The 17,500-nt window shown below is 48.3% G+C and overlaps 1 protein-coding gene across 1 annotated transcript in view; it reads left to right on the top strand.

Moving 5' to 3' along the window:
- si:dkey-11f4.7 (piezo-type mechanosensitive ion channel component 2) overlaps positions 1–17,500 on the top strand; it is a 117,916-nt gene that overhangs the window by 23,599 nt on the left and 76,817 nt on the right. The window contains exon 11 of the mRNA XM_061889169.1: positions 17,042–17,217. Within this exon, the coding sequence (XP_061745153.1) occupies positions 17,042–17,217 (176 nt within the window). The remainder of the gene's footprint in view (positions 1–17,041; positions 17,218–17,500) is intronic.

Genomic DNA, 17,500 nt, shown 5'->3' on the forward strand with positions numbered 1-17,500 from the left:
AAACATGTCATCTCACCCGGTAAACATGTCACCTCACCTGGTAAACATGTCACCTCACCCGGTAAACATGTCATCTCACCCGGTAAACATGTCACCTCACCTGGTAAACATGTCACCTCACCCGGTAAACATGTCACCTCACCCGGTAAACATGTCACTTCACCTGGTAAACATGTCACCTCACCCGGTAAACATGTCACCTCACCCGGTAAACATGTCACTTCACCTGGTAAACATGTCACCTCACCCGGTAAACATGTCATCTCACCCGGTAAACATGTCACCTCACCCGGTAAACATGTCACCTCACCTGGTAAACATGTCACCTCACCCGGTAAACATGTCACCTCACCCGGTAAACATGTCACTTCACCTGGTAAACATGTCACCTCACCCGGTAAACATGTCACCTCACCCGGTAAACATGTCACCTCACCCGGTAAACATGTCACCTCACCAGGTAAACATGTCACCTCACCCGGTAAACATGTCACTTCACCTGGTAAACATGTCACCTCACCCGGTAAACATGTCACCTCACCCGGTAAACATGTCACCTCACCCGGTAAACATGTCACCTCACCCGGTAAACATGTCACCTCACCCGGTAAACATGTCACCTCACCCGGTAAACATGTCATCTCACCCGGTAAACATGTCACCTCACCTGGTAAACATGTCACCTCACCCGGTAAACATGTCACCTCACCTGGTAAACATGTCACCTCACCCGGTAAACATGTCACCTCACCCGGTAAACATGTCACCTCACCCGGTAAACATGTCACCTCACCCGGTAAACATGTCACTTCACCTGGTAAACATGTCACCTCACCTGGTAAACATGTCACCTCACCCGGTAAACATCTAACCTCACCCGGTAAACATGTAATCTCACCCAGTAAACATGTCACCTCACCCAGTAAACATGTCACCTCACCCGGTAAACATGTCACCTCACCTGGTAAACATGTCACCTCACCCGGTAAACATGTCACCTCACCCGGTAAACATGTCACCTCACCCGGTAAACATGTCACCTCACCCGGTAAACATGTCACCTCACCTGGTAAACATGTCACCTCACCTGGTAAACATGTCACCTCACCCGGTAAACATGTCACTTCACCTGGTAAACATGTCACCTCACCTGGTAAACATGTCACCTCACCCGGTAAACATCTAACCTCACCCGGTAAACATGTAATCTCACCCAGTAAACATGTCACCTCACCCAGTAAACATGTCACCTCACCCGGTAAACATGTCACCTCACCTGGTAAACATGTCACCTCACCCGGTAAACATGTCACCTCACCTGGTAAACATGTCACCTCACCCGGTAAACATGTCACCTCACCTGGTAAACATGTCACCTCACCCGGTAAACATCTAACCTCACCCGGTAAACATGTAATCTCACCCAGTAAACATGTCACCTCACCCAGTAAACATGTCATCTCACCCGGTAAACATGTCACCTCACCTGGTAAACATGTCACCTCACCCGGTAAACATGTCACCTCACCTGGTAAACATGTCACCTCACCCGGTAAACATGTCATCTCACCCGGTAAACATGTCACCTCACCTGGTAAACATGTCACCTCACCCGGTAAACATGTCACCTCACCTGGTAAACATGTCACCTCACCCGGTAAACATGTCACCTCACCCGGTAAACATGTCACCTCACCCGGTAAACATGTCACCTCACCCGGTAAACATGTCACTTCACCTGGTAAACATGTCACCTCACCTGGTAAACATGTCACCTCACCCGGTAAACATCTAACCTCACCCGGTAAACATGTAATCTCACCCAGTAAACATGTCACCTCACCCAGTAAACATGTCATCTCACCCGGTAAACATGTCACCTCACCTGGTAAACATGTCACCTCACCCGGTAAACATGTCACCTCACCTGGTAAACATGTCACCTCACCCGGTAAACATGTCACCTCACCCGGTAAACATGTCACCTCACCCGGTAAACATGTCACTTCACCTGGTAAACATGTCACCTCACCTGGTAAACATGTCACCTCACCCGGTAAACATCTAACCTCACCCGGTAAACATGTAATCTCACCCAGTAAACATGTCACCTCACCCAGTAAACATGTCACCTCACCCGGTAAACATGTCACCTCACCCGGTAAACATGTCACCTCACCTGGTAAACATGTCACCTCACCTGGTAAACATGTCACCTCACCTGGTAAATCTGTAACCTCACCTGGTAAACATGTCACCTCACCCGGTAAACATGTCATCTCACCCGGTAAACATGTCACCTCACCTGGTAAACATGTCACCTCACCCGGTAAACATGTCATCTCACCCGGTAAACATGTCACCTCACCTGGTAAACATGTCACCTCACCCGGTAAACATGTCACCTCACCCGGTAAACATGTCACTTCACCTGGTAAACATGTCACCTCACCCGGTAAACATGTCACCTCACCCGGTAAACATGTCACTTCACCTGGTAAACATGTCACCTCACCCGGTAAACATGTCATCTCACCCGGTAAACATGTCACCTCACCCGGTAAACATGTCACCTCACCTGGTAAACATGTCACCTCACCCGGTAAACATGTCACCTCACCCGGTAAACATGTCACTTCACCTGGTAAACATGTCACCTCACCCGGTAAACATGTCACCTCACCCGGTAAACATGTCACCTCACCCGGTAAACATGTCACCTCACCAGGTAAACATGTCACCTCACCCGGTAAACATGTCACTTCACCTGGTAAACATGTCACCTCACCCGGTAAACATGTCACCTCACCCGGTAAACATGTCACCTCACCCGGTAAACATGTCACCTCACCCGGTAAACATGTCACCTCACCCGGTAAACATGTCACCTCACCCGGTAAACATGTCATCTCACCCGGTAAACATGTCACCTCACCTGGTAAACATGTCACCTCACCCGGTAAACATGTCACCTCACCCGGTAAACATGTCACCTCACCTGGTAAACATGTCACCTCACCTGGTAAACATGTCACCTCACCCGGTAAACATGTCACCTCACCCGGTAAACATGTCACTTCACCTGGTAAACATGTCACCTCACCCGGTAAACATGTCACCTCACCCGGTAAACATGTCACCTCACCCGGTAAACATGTCACCTCACCCGGTAAACATGTCACCTCACCCGGTAAACATGTCACCTCACCCGGTAAACATGTCACCTCACCTGGTAAACATGTCACCTCACCCGGTAAACATGTCACCTCACCCGGTAAACATGTCACTTCACCTGGTAAACATGTCACCTCACCCGGTAAACATGTCACCTCACCCGGTAAACATGTCACCTCACCCGGTAAACATGTCACCTCACCAGGTAAACATGTCACCTCACCCGGTAAACATGTCACTTCACCCGGTAAACATGTCACCTCACCCGGTAAACATGTCACCTCACCCGGTAAACATGTCACCTCACCCGGTAAACATGTCACCTCACCCAGTAAACATGTCACCTCACCCGGTAAACATGTCACTTCACCTGGTAAACATGTCACCTCACCCGGTAAACATGTCACCTCACCCGGTAAACATGTCACCTCACCCGGTAAACATGTCACCTCACCCGGTAAACATGTCACCTCACCCGGTAAACATGTCACCTCACCCGGTAAACATGTCACCTCACCCGGTAAACATGTCACCTCACCCGGTAAACATGTCACCTCACCCGGTAAACATGTCATCTCACCCGGTAAACATGTCACCTCACCTGGTAAACATGTCACCTCACCCGGTAAACATGTCACCTCACCCGGTAAACATGTCACCTCACCTGGTAAACATGTCACCTCACCTGGTAAACATGTCACCTCACCCGGTAAACATGTCACCTCACCCGGTAAACATGTCACCTCACCCGGTAAACATGTCACTTCACCTGGTAAACATGTCACCTCACCCGGTAAACATGTCACCTCACCCGGTAAACATGTCACCTCACCCGGTAAACATGTCACCTCACCCGGTAAACATGTCATCTCACCCGGTAAACATGTCACCTCACCCGGTAAACATGTCACCTCACCCGGTAAACATGTCACCTCACCCGGTAAACATGTCACCTCACCCGGTAAACATGTCACCTCACCCGGTAAACATGTCACCTCACCCGGTAAACATGTCACCTCACCCGGTAAACATGTCACCTCACCTGGTAAACATGTCACCTCACCCGGTAAACATGTCACCTCACCCGGTAAACATGTCACCTCACCCGGTAAACATGTCACCTCACCCGGTAAACATGTCACCTCACCCGGTAAACATGTCACCTCACCCGGTAAACCTGTAATCTCACCTGGTAAACCTGTAATCTCACCTGGTAAACATGTCACCTCACCAGGTAAACCCGTAATCTCACATGGTAAACATCTAACCTCACCCGGTAAACCTGTCACCTCACCCAGTAAACATGTCACCTCACCCGGTAAACATGTCACCTCACCCGGTAAACATGTCACCTCACCAGGTAAACCCGTAATCTCACATGGTAAACCTGTAATCTCACCCGGTAAACATGTCACCTCACCTGGTAAACCCGTAATCTCACATGGTAAACATCTAACCTCACCCAGTAAACATGTCACCTCACCCAGTAAACATGTCACCTCACCTGGTAAACCCGTAATCTCACCTGGTAAACCTGTAATCTCACCCGGTAAACATGTCACCTCACCAGGTAAACCCGTAATCTCACATGGTAAACCTGTAATCTCACCCGGTAAACATGTCACCTCACCTGGTAAACCCGTAATCTCACATGGTAAACATCTAACCTCACCCAGTAAACATGTCACCTCACCCAGTAAACATGTCACCTCACCTGGTAAACCCGTAATCTCACCTGGTAAACCTGTAATCTCACCCGGTAAACATGTCACCTCACCCGGTAAACATGTCACCTCACCTGGTAAACCCGTAATCTCACATGGTAAACATCTAACCTCACCCGGTAAACATGTCACCTCACCCGGTAAACATGTCACCTCACCTGGTAAACCTGTAATCTCACCCGGTAAACATGTCACCTCACCTGGTAAATCCGTAATCTCACATGGTAAACATCTAACCTCACCCGGTAAACCTGTCACCTCACCCAGTAAACATGTCACCTCACCCAGTAAACATGTCACCTCACCCGGTAAACATGTCACCTCACCCGGTAAACATGTCACCTCACCCGGTAAACATGTCACCTCACCCGGTAAACATGTCACCTCACCCGGTAAACATGTCACCTCACCCGGTAAACATGTCACCTCACCCGGTAAACCTGTAATCTCACCTGGTAAACCTGTAATCTCACCTGGTAAACATGTCACCTCACCAGGTAAACCCGTAATCTCACATGGTAAACATCTAACCTCACCCGGTAAACCTGTCACCTCACCCAGTAAACATGTCACCTCACCCGGTAAACATGTCACCTCACCCGGTAAACATGTCACCTCACCAGGTAAACCCGTAATCTCACATGGTAAACCTGTAATCTCACCCGGTAAACATGTCACCTCACCTGGTAAACCCGTAATCTCACATGGTAAACATCTAACCTCACCCAGTAAACATGTCACCTCACCCAGTAAACATGTCACCTCACCTGGTAAACCCGTAATCTCACCTGGTAAACCTGTAATCTCACCCGGTAAACATGTCACCTCACCAGGTAAACCCGTAATCTCACATGGTAAACCTGTAATCTCACCCAGTAAACATGTCACCTCACCCGGTAAACATGTCACCTCACCTGGTAAACCCGTAATCTCACATGGTAAACATCTAACCTCACCCGGTAAACATGTCACCTCACCCGGTAAACATGTCACCTCACCTGGTAAACCTGTAATCTCACCCGGTAAACATGTCACCTCACCTGGTAAATCCGTAATCTCACATGGTAAACATCTAACCTCACCCGGTAAACCTGTCACCTCACCCAGTAAACATGTCACCTCACCCGGTAAACATGTCACCTCACCCGGTAAACATGTCACCTCACCCGGTAAACATGTCACCTCACCAGGTAAACCCGTAATCTCACATGGTAAACCTGTAATCTCACCCAGTAAACATGTCACCTCACCTGGTAAACATGTCACCTCACCAGGTAAACCCGTAATCTCACATGGTAAACCTGTAATCTCACCCGGTAAACATGTCACCTCACCCGGTAAACATGTCACCTCACCCGGTAAACATGTCACCTCACCAGGTAAACCCGTAATCTCACCTGGTAAACCTGTAATCTCACCCAGTAAACATGTCACCTCACCCGGTAAACATGTCACCTCACCTGGTAAACCCGTAATCTCACATGGTAAACATCTAACCTCACCCAGTAAACCTGTAATCTCACCCAGTAAACCTGTCACCTCACCCAGTAAACATGTCACCTCACCCGGTAAACATGTAATCTCACCCAGTAAACCTGTAATCTCACCCAGTAAACATGTCACCTCACCCAGTAAACATGTCACCTCACCCGGTAAACATGTCACCTCACCCGGTAAACATCTAATCTCACATGGTAAACATCTAATCTCACCCAGTAAACATGTCACCTCACCTGGTAAACATGTCACCTCACCTGGTAAACCCGTAATCTCACCTGGTAAACCTGTAATCTCACCCAGTAAACATGTCACCTCACCCGGTAAACATGTCACCTCACCTGGTAAACCCGTAATCTCACATGGTAAACATCTAACCTCACCCGGTAAACATGTCACCTCACCTGGTAAACCTGTAATCTCACCCGGTAAACATGTCACCTCACCTGGTAAATCCGTAATCTCACATGGTAAACATCTAACCTCACCCGGTAAACCTGTCACCTCACCCAGTAAACATGTCACCTCACCCAGTAAACATGTCACCTCACCCGGTAAACATGTCACCTCACCCGGTAAACATGTCACCTCACCTGGTAAACCCGTAATCTCACATGGTAAACATCTAACCTCACCCGGTAAACATGTCACCTCACCCGGTAAACATGTCACCTCACCTGGTAAACCTGTAATCTCACCCGGTAAACATGTCACCTCACCTGGTAAATCCGTAATCTCACATGGTAAACATCTAACCTCACCCGGTAAACCTGTCACCTCACCCAGTAAACATGTCACCTCACCCAGTAAACATGTCACCTCACCCGGTAAACATGTCACCTCACCCGGTAAACATGTCACCTCACCCGGTAAACATGTCACCTCACCCGGTAAACATGTCACCTCACCAGGTAAACCCGTAATCTCACATGGTAAACCTGTAATCTCACCCAGTAAACATGTCACCTCACCTGGTAAACATGTCACCTCACCTGGTAAACCCGTAATCTCACCTGGTAAACCTGTAATCTCACCCAGTAAACCTGTAATCTCACCCAGTAAACATGTCACCTCACCCGGTAAACATGTCACCTCACCCGGTAAACATGTCACCTCACCTGGTAAACCCGTAATCTCACATGGTAAACATCTAACCTCACCCAGTAAACCTGTAATCTCACCCAGTAAACATGTCACCTCACCCAGTAAACATGTCACCTCACCCGGTAAACATGTCACCTCACCCGGTAAACATGTAATCTCACATGGTAAACATCTAATCTCACCCAGTAAACATGTCACCTCACCCGGTAAACCTGTAATCTCACATGGTAAACATCTAACCTCACCCGGTAAACATCTAACCTCACCCGGTAAACATGTCACTTCACCTGGTAAACATGTCACCTCACCCGGTAAACATGTCACCTCACCCGGTAAACATGTCACCTCACCCGGTAAACATGTCACCTCACCCGGTAAACATGTCACCTCACCCGGTAAACATGTCACCTCACCCGGTAAACATGTCACCTCACCCGGTAAACATGTCACCTCACCCGGTAAACATGTCACCTCACCAGGTAAACCCGTAATCTCACATGGTAAACCTGTAATCTCACCCGGTAAACATGTCACCTCACCTGGTAAACCCGTAATCTCACATGGTAAACATCTAACCTCACCCAGTAAACATGTCACCTCACCCAGTAAACATGTCACCTCACCTGGTAAACCCGTAATCTCACCTGGTAAACCTGTAATCTCACCCGGTAAACATGTCACCTCACCAGGTAAACCCGTAATCTCACATGGTAAACCTGTAATCTCACCCAGTAAACATGTCACCTCACCCGGTAAACATGTCACCTCACCTGGTAAACCCGTAATCTCACATGGTAAACATCTAACCTCACCCGGTAAACATGTCACCTCACCCGGTAAACATGTCACCTCACCTGGTAAACCTGTAATCTCACCCGGTAAACATGTCACCTCACCTGGTAAATCCGTGATCTCACATGGTAAACATCTAACCTCACCCGGTAAACCTGTCACCTCACCCAGTAAACATGTCACCTCACCCGGTAAACATGTCACCTCACCCGGTAAACATGTCACCTCACCCGGTAAACATGTCACCTCACCAGGTAAACCCGTAATCTCACATGGTAAACCTGTAATCTCACCCAGTAAACATGTCACCTCACCTGGTAAACATGTCACCTCACCAGGTAAACCCGTAATCTCACATGGTAAACCTGTAATCTCACCCGGTAAACATGTCACCTCACCCGGTAAACATGTCACCTCACCCGGTAAACATGTCACCTCACCAGGTAAACCCGTAATCTCACCTGGTAAACCTGTAATCTCACCCAGTAAACATGTCACCTCACCCGGTAAACATGTCACCTCACCTGGTAAACCCGTAATCTCACATGGTAAACATCTAACCTCACCCAGTAAACCTGTAATCTCACCCAGTAAACCTGTCACCTCACCCAGTAAACATGTCACCTCACCCGGTAAACATGTAATCTCACCCAGTAAACCTGTAATCTCACCCAGTAAACATGTCACCTCACCCAGTAAACATGTCACCTCACCCGGTAAACATGTCACCTCACCCGGTAAACATCTAATCTCACATGGTAAACATCTAATCTCACCCAGTAAACATGTCACCTCACCTGGTAAACATGTCACCTCACCTGGTAAACCCGTAATCTCACCTGGTAAACCTGTAATCTCACCCAGTAAACATGTCACCTCACCCGGTAAACATGTCACCTCACCTGGTAAACCCGTAATCTCACATGGTAAACATCTAACCTCACCCGGTAAACATGTCACCTCACCCGGTAAACATGTCACCTCACCTGGTAAACCTGTAATCTCACCCGGTAAACATGTCACCTCACCTGGTAAATCCGTAATCTCACATGGTAAACATCTAACCTCACCCGGTAAACCTGTCACCTCACCCAGTAAACATGTCACCTCACCCGGTAAACATGTCACCTCACCCGGTAAACATGTCACCTCACCCGGTAAACATGTCACCTCACCCGGTAAACATGTCACCTCACCTGGTAAACCTGTAATCTCACCCGGTAAACATGTCACCTCACCTGGTAAATCCGTAATCTCACATGGTAAACATCTAACCTCACCCGGTAAACCTGTCACCTCACCCAGTAAACATGTCACCTCACCCAGTAAACATGTCACCTCACCCGGTAAACATGTCACCTCACCCGGTAAACATGTCACCTCACCCGGTAAACATGTCACCTCACCAGGTAAACCCGTAATCTCACATGGTAAACCTGTAATCTCACCCAGTAAACATGTCACCTCACCTGGTAAACATGTCACCTCACCTGGTAAACCCGTAATCTCACCTGGTAAACCTGTAATCTCACCCAGTAAACCTGTAATCTCACCCAGTAAACATGTCACCTCACCCGGTAAACATGTCACCTCACCCGGTAAACATGTCACCTCACCTGGTAAACCCGTAATCTCACATGGTAAACATCTAACCTCACCCAGTAAACCTGTAATCTCACCCAGTAAACATGTCACCTCACCCAGTAAACATGTCACCTCACCCGGTAAACATGTCACCTCACCCGGTAAACATGTAATCTCACATGGTAAACATCTAATCTCACCCAGTAAACATGTCACCTCACCCGGTAAACCTGTAATCTCACATGGTAAACATCTAACCTCACCCGGTAAACATCTAACCTCACCCGGTAAACATGTCACTTCACCTGGTAAACATGTCACCTCACCCGGTAAACATGTCACCTCACCCGGTAAACATGTCACCTCACCCGGTAAACATGTCACCTCACCAGGTAAACATGTCACCTCACCCGGTAAACATGTCACTTCACCTGGTAAACATGTCACCTCACCCGGTAAACATGTCACCTCACCCGGTAAACATGTCACCTCACCCGGTAAACATGTCACCTCACCCGGTAAACATGTCACCTCACCCGGTAAACATGTCATCTCACCCGGTAAACATGTCACCTCACCTGGTAAACATGTCACCTCACCCGGTAAACATGTCACCTCACCCGGTAAACATGTCACCTCACCTGGTAAACATGTCACCTCACCTGGTAAACATGTCACCTCACCCGGTAAACATGTCACCTCACCCGGTAAACATGTCACTTCACCTGGTAAACATGTCACCTCACCCGGTAAACATGTCACCTCACCCGGTAAACATGTCACCTCACCCGGTAAACATGTCACCTCACCCGGTAAACATGTCACCTCACCCGGTAAACATGTCACCTCACCTGGTAAACATGTCACCTCACCCGGTAAACATGTCACCTCACCCGGTAAACATGTCACTTCACCTGGTAAACATGTCACCTCACCCGGTAAACATGTCACCTCACCCGGTAAACATGTCACCTCACCCGGTAAACATGTCACCTCACCAGGTAAACATGTCACCTCACCCGGTAAACATGTCACTTCACCTGGTAAACATGTCACCTCACCCGGTAAACATGTCACCTCACCCGGTAAACATGTCACCTCACCCGGTAAACATGTCACCTCACCCGGTAAACATGTCACCTCACCCGGTAAACATGTCACCTCACCTGGTAAACATGTCACCTCACCCGGTAAACATGTCACCTCACCCAGTAAACATGTCACCTCACCCGGTAAACATGTCACTTCACCTGGTAAACATGTCACCTCACCCGGTAAACATGTCACCTCACCCGGTAAACATGTCATCTCACCCGGTAAACATGTCACCTCACCTGGTAAACATGTCACCTCACCCGGTAAACATGTCACCTCACCCGGTAAACATGTCACCTCACCTGGTAAACATGTCACCTCACCTGGTAAACATGTCACCTCACCCGGTAAACATGTCACCTCACCCGGTAAACATGTCACCTCACCCGGTAAACATGTCACTTCACCTGGTAAACATGTCACCTCACCCGGTAAACATGTCACCTCACCCGGTAAACATGTCACCTCACCCGGTAAACATGTCACCTCACCCGGTAAACATGTCATCTCACCCGGTAAACATGTCACCTCACCCGGTAAACATGTCACCTCACCCGGTAAACATGTCACCTCACCCGGTAAACATGTCACCTCACCTGGTAAACATGTCACCTCACCCGGTAAACATGTCACCTCACCTGGTAAACATGTCACCTCACCCGGTAAACATGTCACCTCACCCGGTAAACATGTCACCTCACCCGGTAAACATGTCACCTCACCTGGTAAACATGTCACCTCACCCGGTAAACATGTCACCTCACCCGGTAAACATGTCACCTCACCCGGTAAACATGTCACCTCACCCGGTAAACATGTCACCTCACCCGGTAAACATGTCACCTCACCCGGTAAACCTGTAATCTCACCTGGTAAACCTGTAATCTCACCTGGTAAACATGTCACCTCACCAGGTAAACCCGTAATCTCACATGGTAAACATCTAACCTCACCCGGTAAACCTGTCACCTCACCCAGTAAACATGTCACCTCACCCGGTAAACATGTCACCTCACCCGGTAAACATGTCACCTCACCAGGTAAACCCGTAATCTCACATGGTAAACCTGTAATCTCACCCGGTAAACATGTCACCTCACCTGGTAAACCCGTAATCTCACATGGTAAACATCTAACCTCACCCAGTAAACATGTCACCTCACCCGGTAAACATGTCACCTCACCTGGTAAACCCGTAATCTCACCTGGTAAACCTGTAATCTCACCCGGTAAACATGTCACCTCACCAGGTAAACCCGTAATCTCACATGGTAAACATCTAACCTCACCCGGTAAACATGTCACCTCACCCGGTAAACATGTCACCTCACCTGGTAAACCTGTAATCTCACATGGTAAACATCTAACCTCACCCGGTAAACATGTCACCTCACCCGGTAAACATGTCACCTCACCTGGTAAACCCGTAATCTCACATGGTAAACATCTAACCTCACCCGGTAAACATGTCACCTCACCCGGTAAACATGTCACCTCACCTGGTAAACCTGTAATCTCACCCGGTAAACATGTCACCTCACCTGGTAAATCCGTAATCTCACATGGTAAACATCTAACCTCACCCGGTAAACCTGTCACCTCACCCAGTAAACATGTCACCTCACCCAGTAAACATGTCACCTCACCCGGTAAACATGTCACCTCACCCGGTAAACATGTCACCTCACCCGGTAAACATGTCACCTCACCAGGTAAACCCGTAATCTCACATGGTAAACATGTCACCTCACCTGGTAAACATGTCACCTCACCAGGTAAACCCGTAATCTCACATGGTAAACCTGTAATCTCACCCGGTAAACATGTCACCTCACCCGGTAAACATGTCACCTCACCCGGTAAACATGTCACCTCACCAGGTAAACCCGTAATCTCACCTGGTAAACCTGTAATCTCACCCAGTAAACATGTCACCTCACCCGGTAAACATGTCACCTCACCTGGTAAACCCGTAATCTCACATGGTAAACATCTAACCTCACCCAGTAAACCTGTAATCTCACCCAGTAAACCTGTCACCTCACCCAGTAAACATGTCACCTCACCCGGTAAACATGTCACCTCACCCGGTAAACATGTCACCTCACCCGGTAAACATGTCACCTCACCCGGTAAACATGTCACCTCACCCGGTAAACATGTCACCTCACCCGGTAAACCTGTCACCTCACCCAGTAAACATGTCACCTCACCCGGTAAACATGTCACCTCACCCAGTAAACATCTAACCTCACCCGGTAAACATGTCACCTCACCCGGTAAACATGTCACCTCACCCGGTAAACATGTCATCTCACCCGGTAAACATGTCACCTCACCTGGTAAACATGTCACCTCACCCGGTAAACATGTCACCTCACCCGGTAAACATGTCACCTCACCTGGTAAACATGTCACCTCACCTGGTAAACATGTCACCTCACCCGGTAAACATGTCACCTCACCCGGTAAACATGTCACTTCACCTGGTAAACATGTCACCTCACCCGGTAAACATGTCACCTCACCCGGTAAACATGTCACCTCACCCGGTAAACATGTCACTTCACCTGGTAAACATGTCACCTCACCCGGTAAACATGTCACTTCACCTGGTAAACATGTCACCTCACCCGGTAAACATGTCACCTAACCCGGTAAACATGTCACCTCACCCGGTAAACATGTCACCTCACCCGGTAAACATGTCATCTCACCCGGTAAACATGTCACCTCACCCGGTAAACATGTCACCTCACCCGGTAAACATGTCACCTCACCCGGTAAACATGTCACCTCACCTGGTAAACATGTCACCTCACCCGGTAAACATGTCACCTCACCTGGTAAACATGTCACCTCACCCGGTAAACATGTCACCTCACCCGGTAAACATGTCACCTCACCCGGTAAACATGTCACCTCACCTGGTAAACATGTCACCTCACCCGGTAAACATGTCACCTCACCCGGTAAACATGTCACCTCACCCGGTAAACATGTCACCTCACCCGGTAAACATGTCACCTCACCCGGTAAACATGTCACCTCACCCGGTAAACCTGTAATCTCACCTGGTAAACCTGTAATCTCACCTGGTAAACATGTCACCTCACCAGGTAAACCCGTAATCTCACATGGTAAACATCTAACCTCACCCGGTAAACCTGTCACCTCACCCAGTAAACATGTCACCTCACCCGGTAAACATGTCACCTCACCCGGTAAACATGTCACCTCACCAGGTAAACCCGTAATCTCACATGGTAAACCTGTAATCTCACCCGGTAAACATGTCACCTCACCTGGTAAACCCGTAATCTCACATGGTAAACATCTAACCTCACCCAGTAAACATGTCACCTCACCCAGTAAACATGTCACCTCACCTGGTAAACCCGTAATCTCACCTGGTAAACCTGTAATCTCACCCGGTAAACATGTCACCTCACCAGGTAAACCCGTAATCTCACATGGTAAACCTGTAATCTCACCCAGTAAACATGTCACCTCACCCGGTAAACATGTCACCTCACCTGGTAAACCCGTAATCTCACATGGTAAACATCTAACCTCACCCGGTAAACATGTCACCTCACCCGGTAAACATGTCACCTCACCTGGTAAACCTGTAATCTCACCCGGTAAACATGTCACCTCACCTGGTAAATCCGTAATCTCACATGGTAAACATCTAACCTCACCCGGTAAACCTGTCACCTCACCCAGTAAACATGTCACCTCACCCGGTAAACATGTCACCTCACCCGGTAAACATGTCACCTCACCCGGTAAACATGTCACCTCACCAGGTAAACCCGTAATCTCACATGGTAAACCTGTAATCTCACCCAGTAAACATGTCACCTCACCTGGTAAACATGTCACCTCACCAGGTAAACCCGTAATCTCACATGGTAAACCTGTAATCTCACCCGGTAAACATGTCACCTCACCCGGTAAACATGTCACCTCACCCGGTAAACATGTCACCTCACCAGGTAAACCCGTAATCTCACCTGGTAAACCTGTAATCTCACCCAGTAAACATGTCACCTCACCCGGTAAACATGTCACCTCACCCGGTAAACCCGTAATCTCACATGGTAAACATCTAACCTCACCCAGTAAACCTGTAATCTCACCCAGTAAACCTGTCACCTCACCCAGTAAACATGTCACCTCACCCGGTAAACATGTAATCTCACCCAGTAAACCTGTAATCTCACCCAGTAAACATGTCACCTCACCCAGTAAACATGTCACCTCACCCGGTAAACATGTCACCTCACCCGGTAAACATCTAATCTCACATGGTAAACATCTAATCTCACCCAGTAAACATGTCACCTCACCTGGTAAACATGTCACCTCACCTGGTAAACCCGTAATCTCACCTGGTAAACCTGTAATCTCACCCAGTAAACATGTCACCTCACCCGGTAAACATGTCACCTCACCTGGTAAACCCGTAATCTCACATGGTAAACATCTAACCTCACCCGGTAAACATGTCACCTCACCCGGTAAACATGTCACCTCACCTGGTAAACCTGTAATCTCACCCGGTAAACATGTCACCTCACCTGGTAAATCCGTAATCTCACATGGTAAACATCTAACCTCACCCGGTAAACCTGTCACCTCACCCAGTAAACATGTCACCTCACCCAGTAAACATGTCACCTCACCCGGTAAACATGTCACCTCACCCGGTAAACATGTCACCTCACCTGGTAAACCCGTAATCTCACATGGTAAACATCTAACCTCACCCGGTAAACATGTCACCTCACCCGGTAAACATGTCACCTCACCTGGTAAACCTGTAATCTCACCCGGTAAACATGTCACCTCACCTGGTAAACCTGTAATCTCACATGGTAAACATGTCACCTCACCCGGTAAACCTGTCACCTCACCCAGTAAACATGTCACCTCACCCAGTAAACATGTCACCTCACCCGGTAAACATGTCACCTCACCCGGTAAACATGTCACCTCACCCGGTAAACATGTCATCTCACCCAGTAAACATGTCACCTCACCCGGTAAACATGTCACCTCACCCGGTAAACATGTCACCTCACCCGGTAAACATGTCACCTCACCAGGTAAACCCGTAATCTCACATGGTAAACCTGTAATCTCACCCAGTAAACATGTCACCTCACCTGGTAAACATGTCACCTCACCTGGTAAACCCGTAATCTCACCTGGTAAACCTGTAATCTCACCCAGTAAACATGTCACCTCACCCGGTAAACATGTCACCTCACCTGGTAAACCCGTAATCTCACATGGTAAACATCTAACCTCACCCAGTAAACCTGTAATCTCACCCAGTAAACATGTCACCTCACCCAGTAAACATGTCACCTCACCCGGTAAACATGTCACCTCACCCGGTAAACATGTAATCTCACATGGTAAACATCTAATCTCACCCAGTAAACATGTCACCTCACCCGGTAAACCTGTAATCTCACATGGTAAACATCTAACCTCACCCGGTAAACATCTAACCTCACCCGGTAAACATGTAATCTCACATGGTAAACATCTAATCTCACCCAGTAAACATGTCACCTCACCCGGTAAACCTGTCACCTCACCCAGTAAACATGTCACCTCACCCGGTAAACATGTAATCTCACCCAGTAAACCTGTAATCTCACCCAGTAAACATGTCACCTCACCCGGTAAACCTGTAATCTCACATGGTAAACATGTCACCTCACCCAGTAAACATGTCACCTCACCCGGTAAACCTGTAATCTCACATGGTAAACATGTCACCTCACCTGGTAAACATGTCACCTCACCCGGTAAACATCTAACCTCACCCGGTAAACCTGTAATCTCACCCGGTAAACATGTCACCTCACCCAGTAAACATGTCACCTCACCCGGTAAACCTGTAATCTCACATGGTAAACATGTCACCTCACCCGGTAAACATCTAACCTCACCCGGTAAACATGTAATCTCACCCAGTAAACATGTCACCTCACCCAGTAAACATGTCACCTCACCCGGTAAACCTGTAATCTCACCCGGTAAACATGTAGAAAGCCCCGCTGACCTGGACCTGGCTGACCTGGACCCGGCTGACCTGGACAGGACTGACCAAGGCTTGGAGAGTCTGACGTTGAGTTCTAGTCCTCAATCAGGACCCAGTGGTCTGGTGCTGATTGGACGATTGGTGCAGAAACACAGCTATGTCAGTGCTCTCATCATCATGATGGTAAGAAGTACTCTATTACATTCTAATACTCTATCTATCACATAGTACTTAGTAATACTCTATCTACATTCTATGACATAGTAATACTCTATCTACATAGTAATACTCTGTCAGTGTTTTTCAACCACTGTGCCGCGGCACACTGCCGTGAGATACAGTCTGCTGTGGGAGATGATCTCATCTCACCTATTTGGGTTCAAAATATTTTTTGCAAAGCAGTAATTATAGTCTGCAAATGATGTGTTGTTGATGAGTGTCGGTGCTGTCTAGAACTCGGCAGAGT

The sequence above is a fragment of the Nerophis ophidion genome, linkage group LG27, assembly GCF_033978795.1.
Source record: "Nerophis ophidion isolate RoL-2023_Sa linkage group LG27, RoL_Noph_v1.0, whole genome shotgun sequence".
Taxonomy (NCBI): Eukaryota; Metazoa; Chordata; class Actinopteri; order Syngnathiformes; family Syngnathidae; genus Nerophis; species Nerophis ophidion.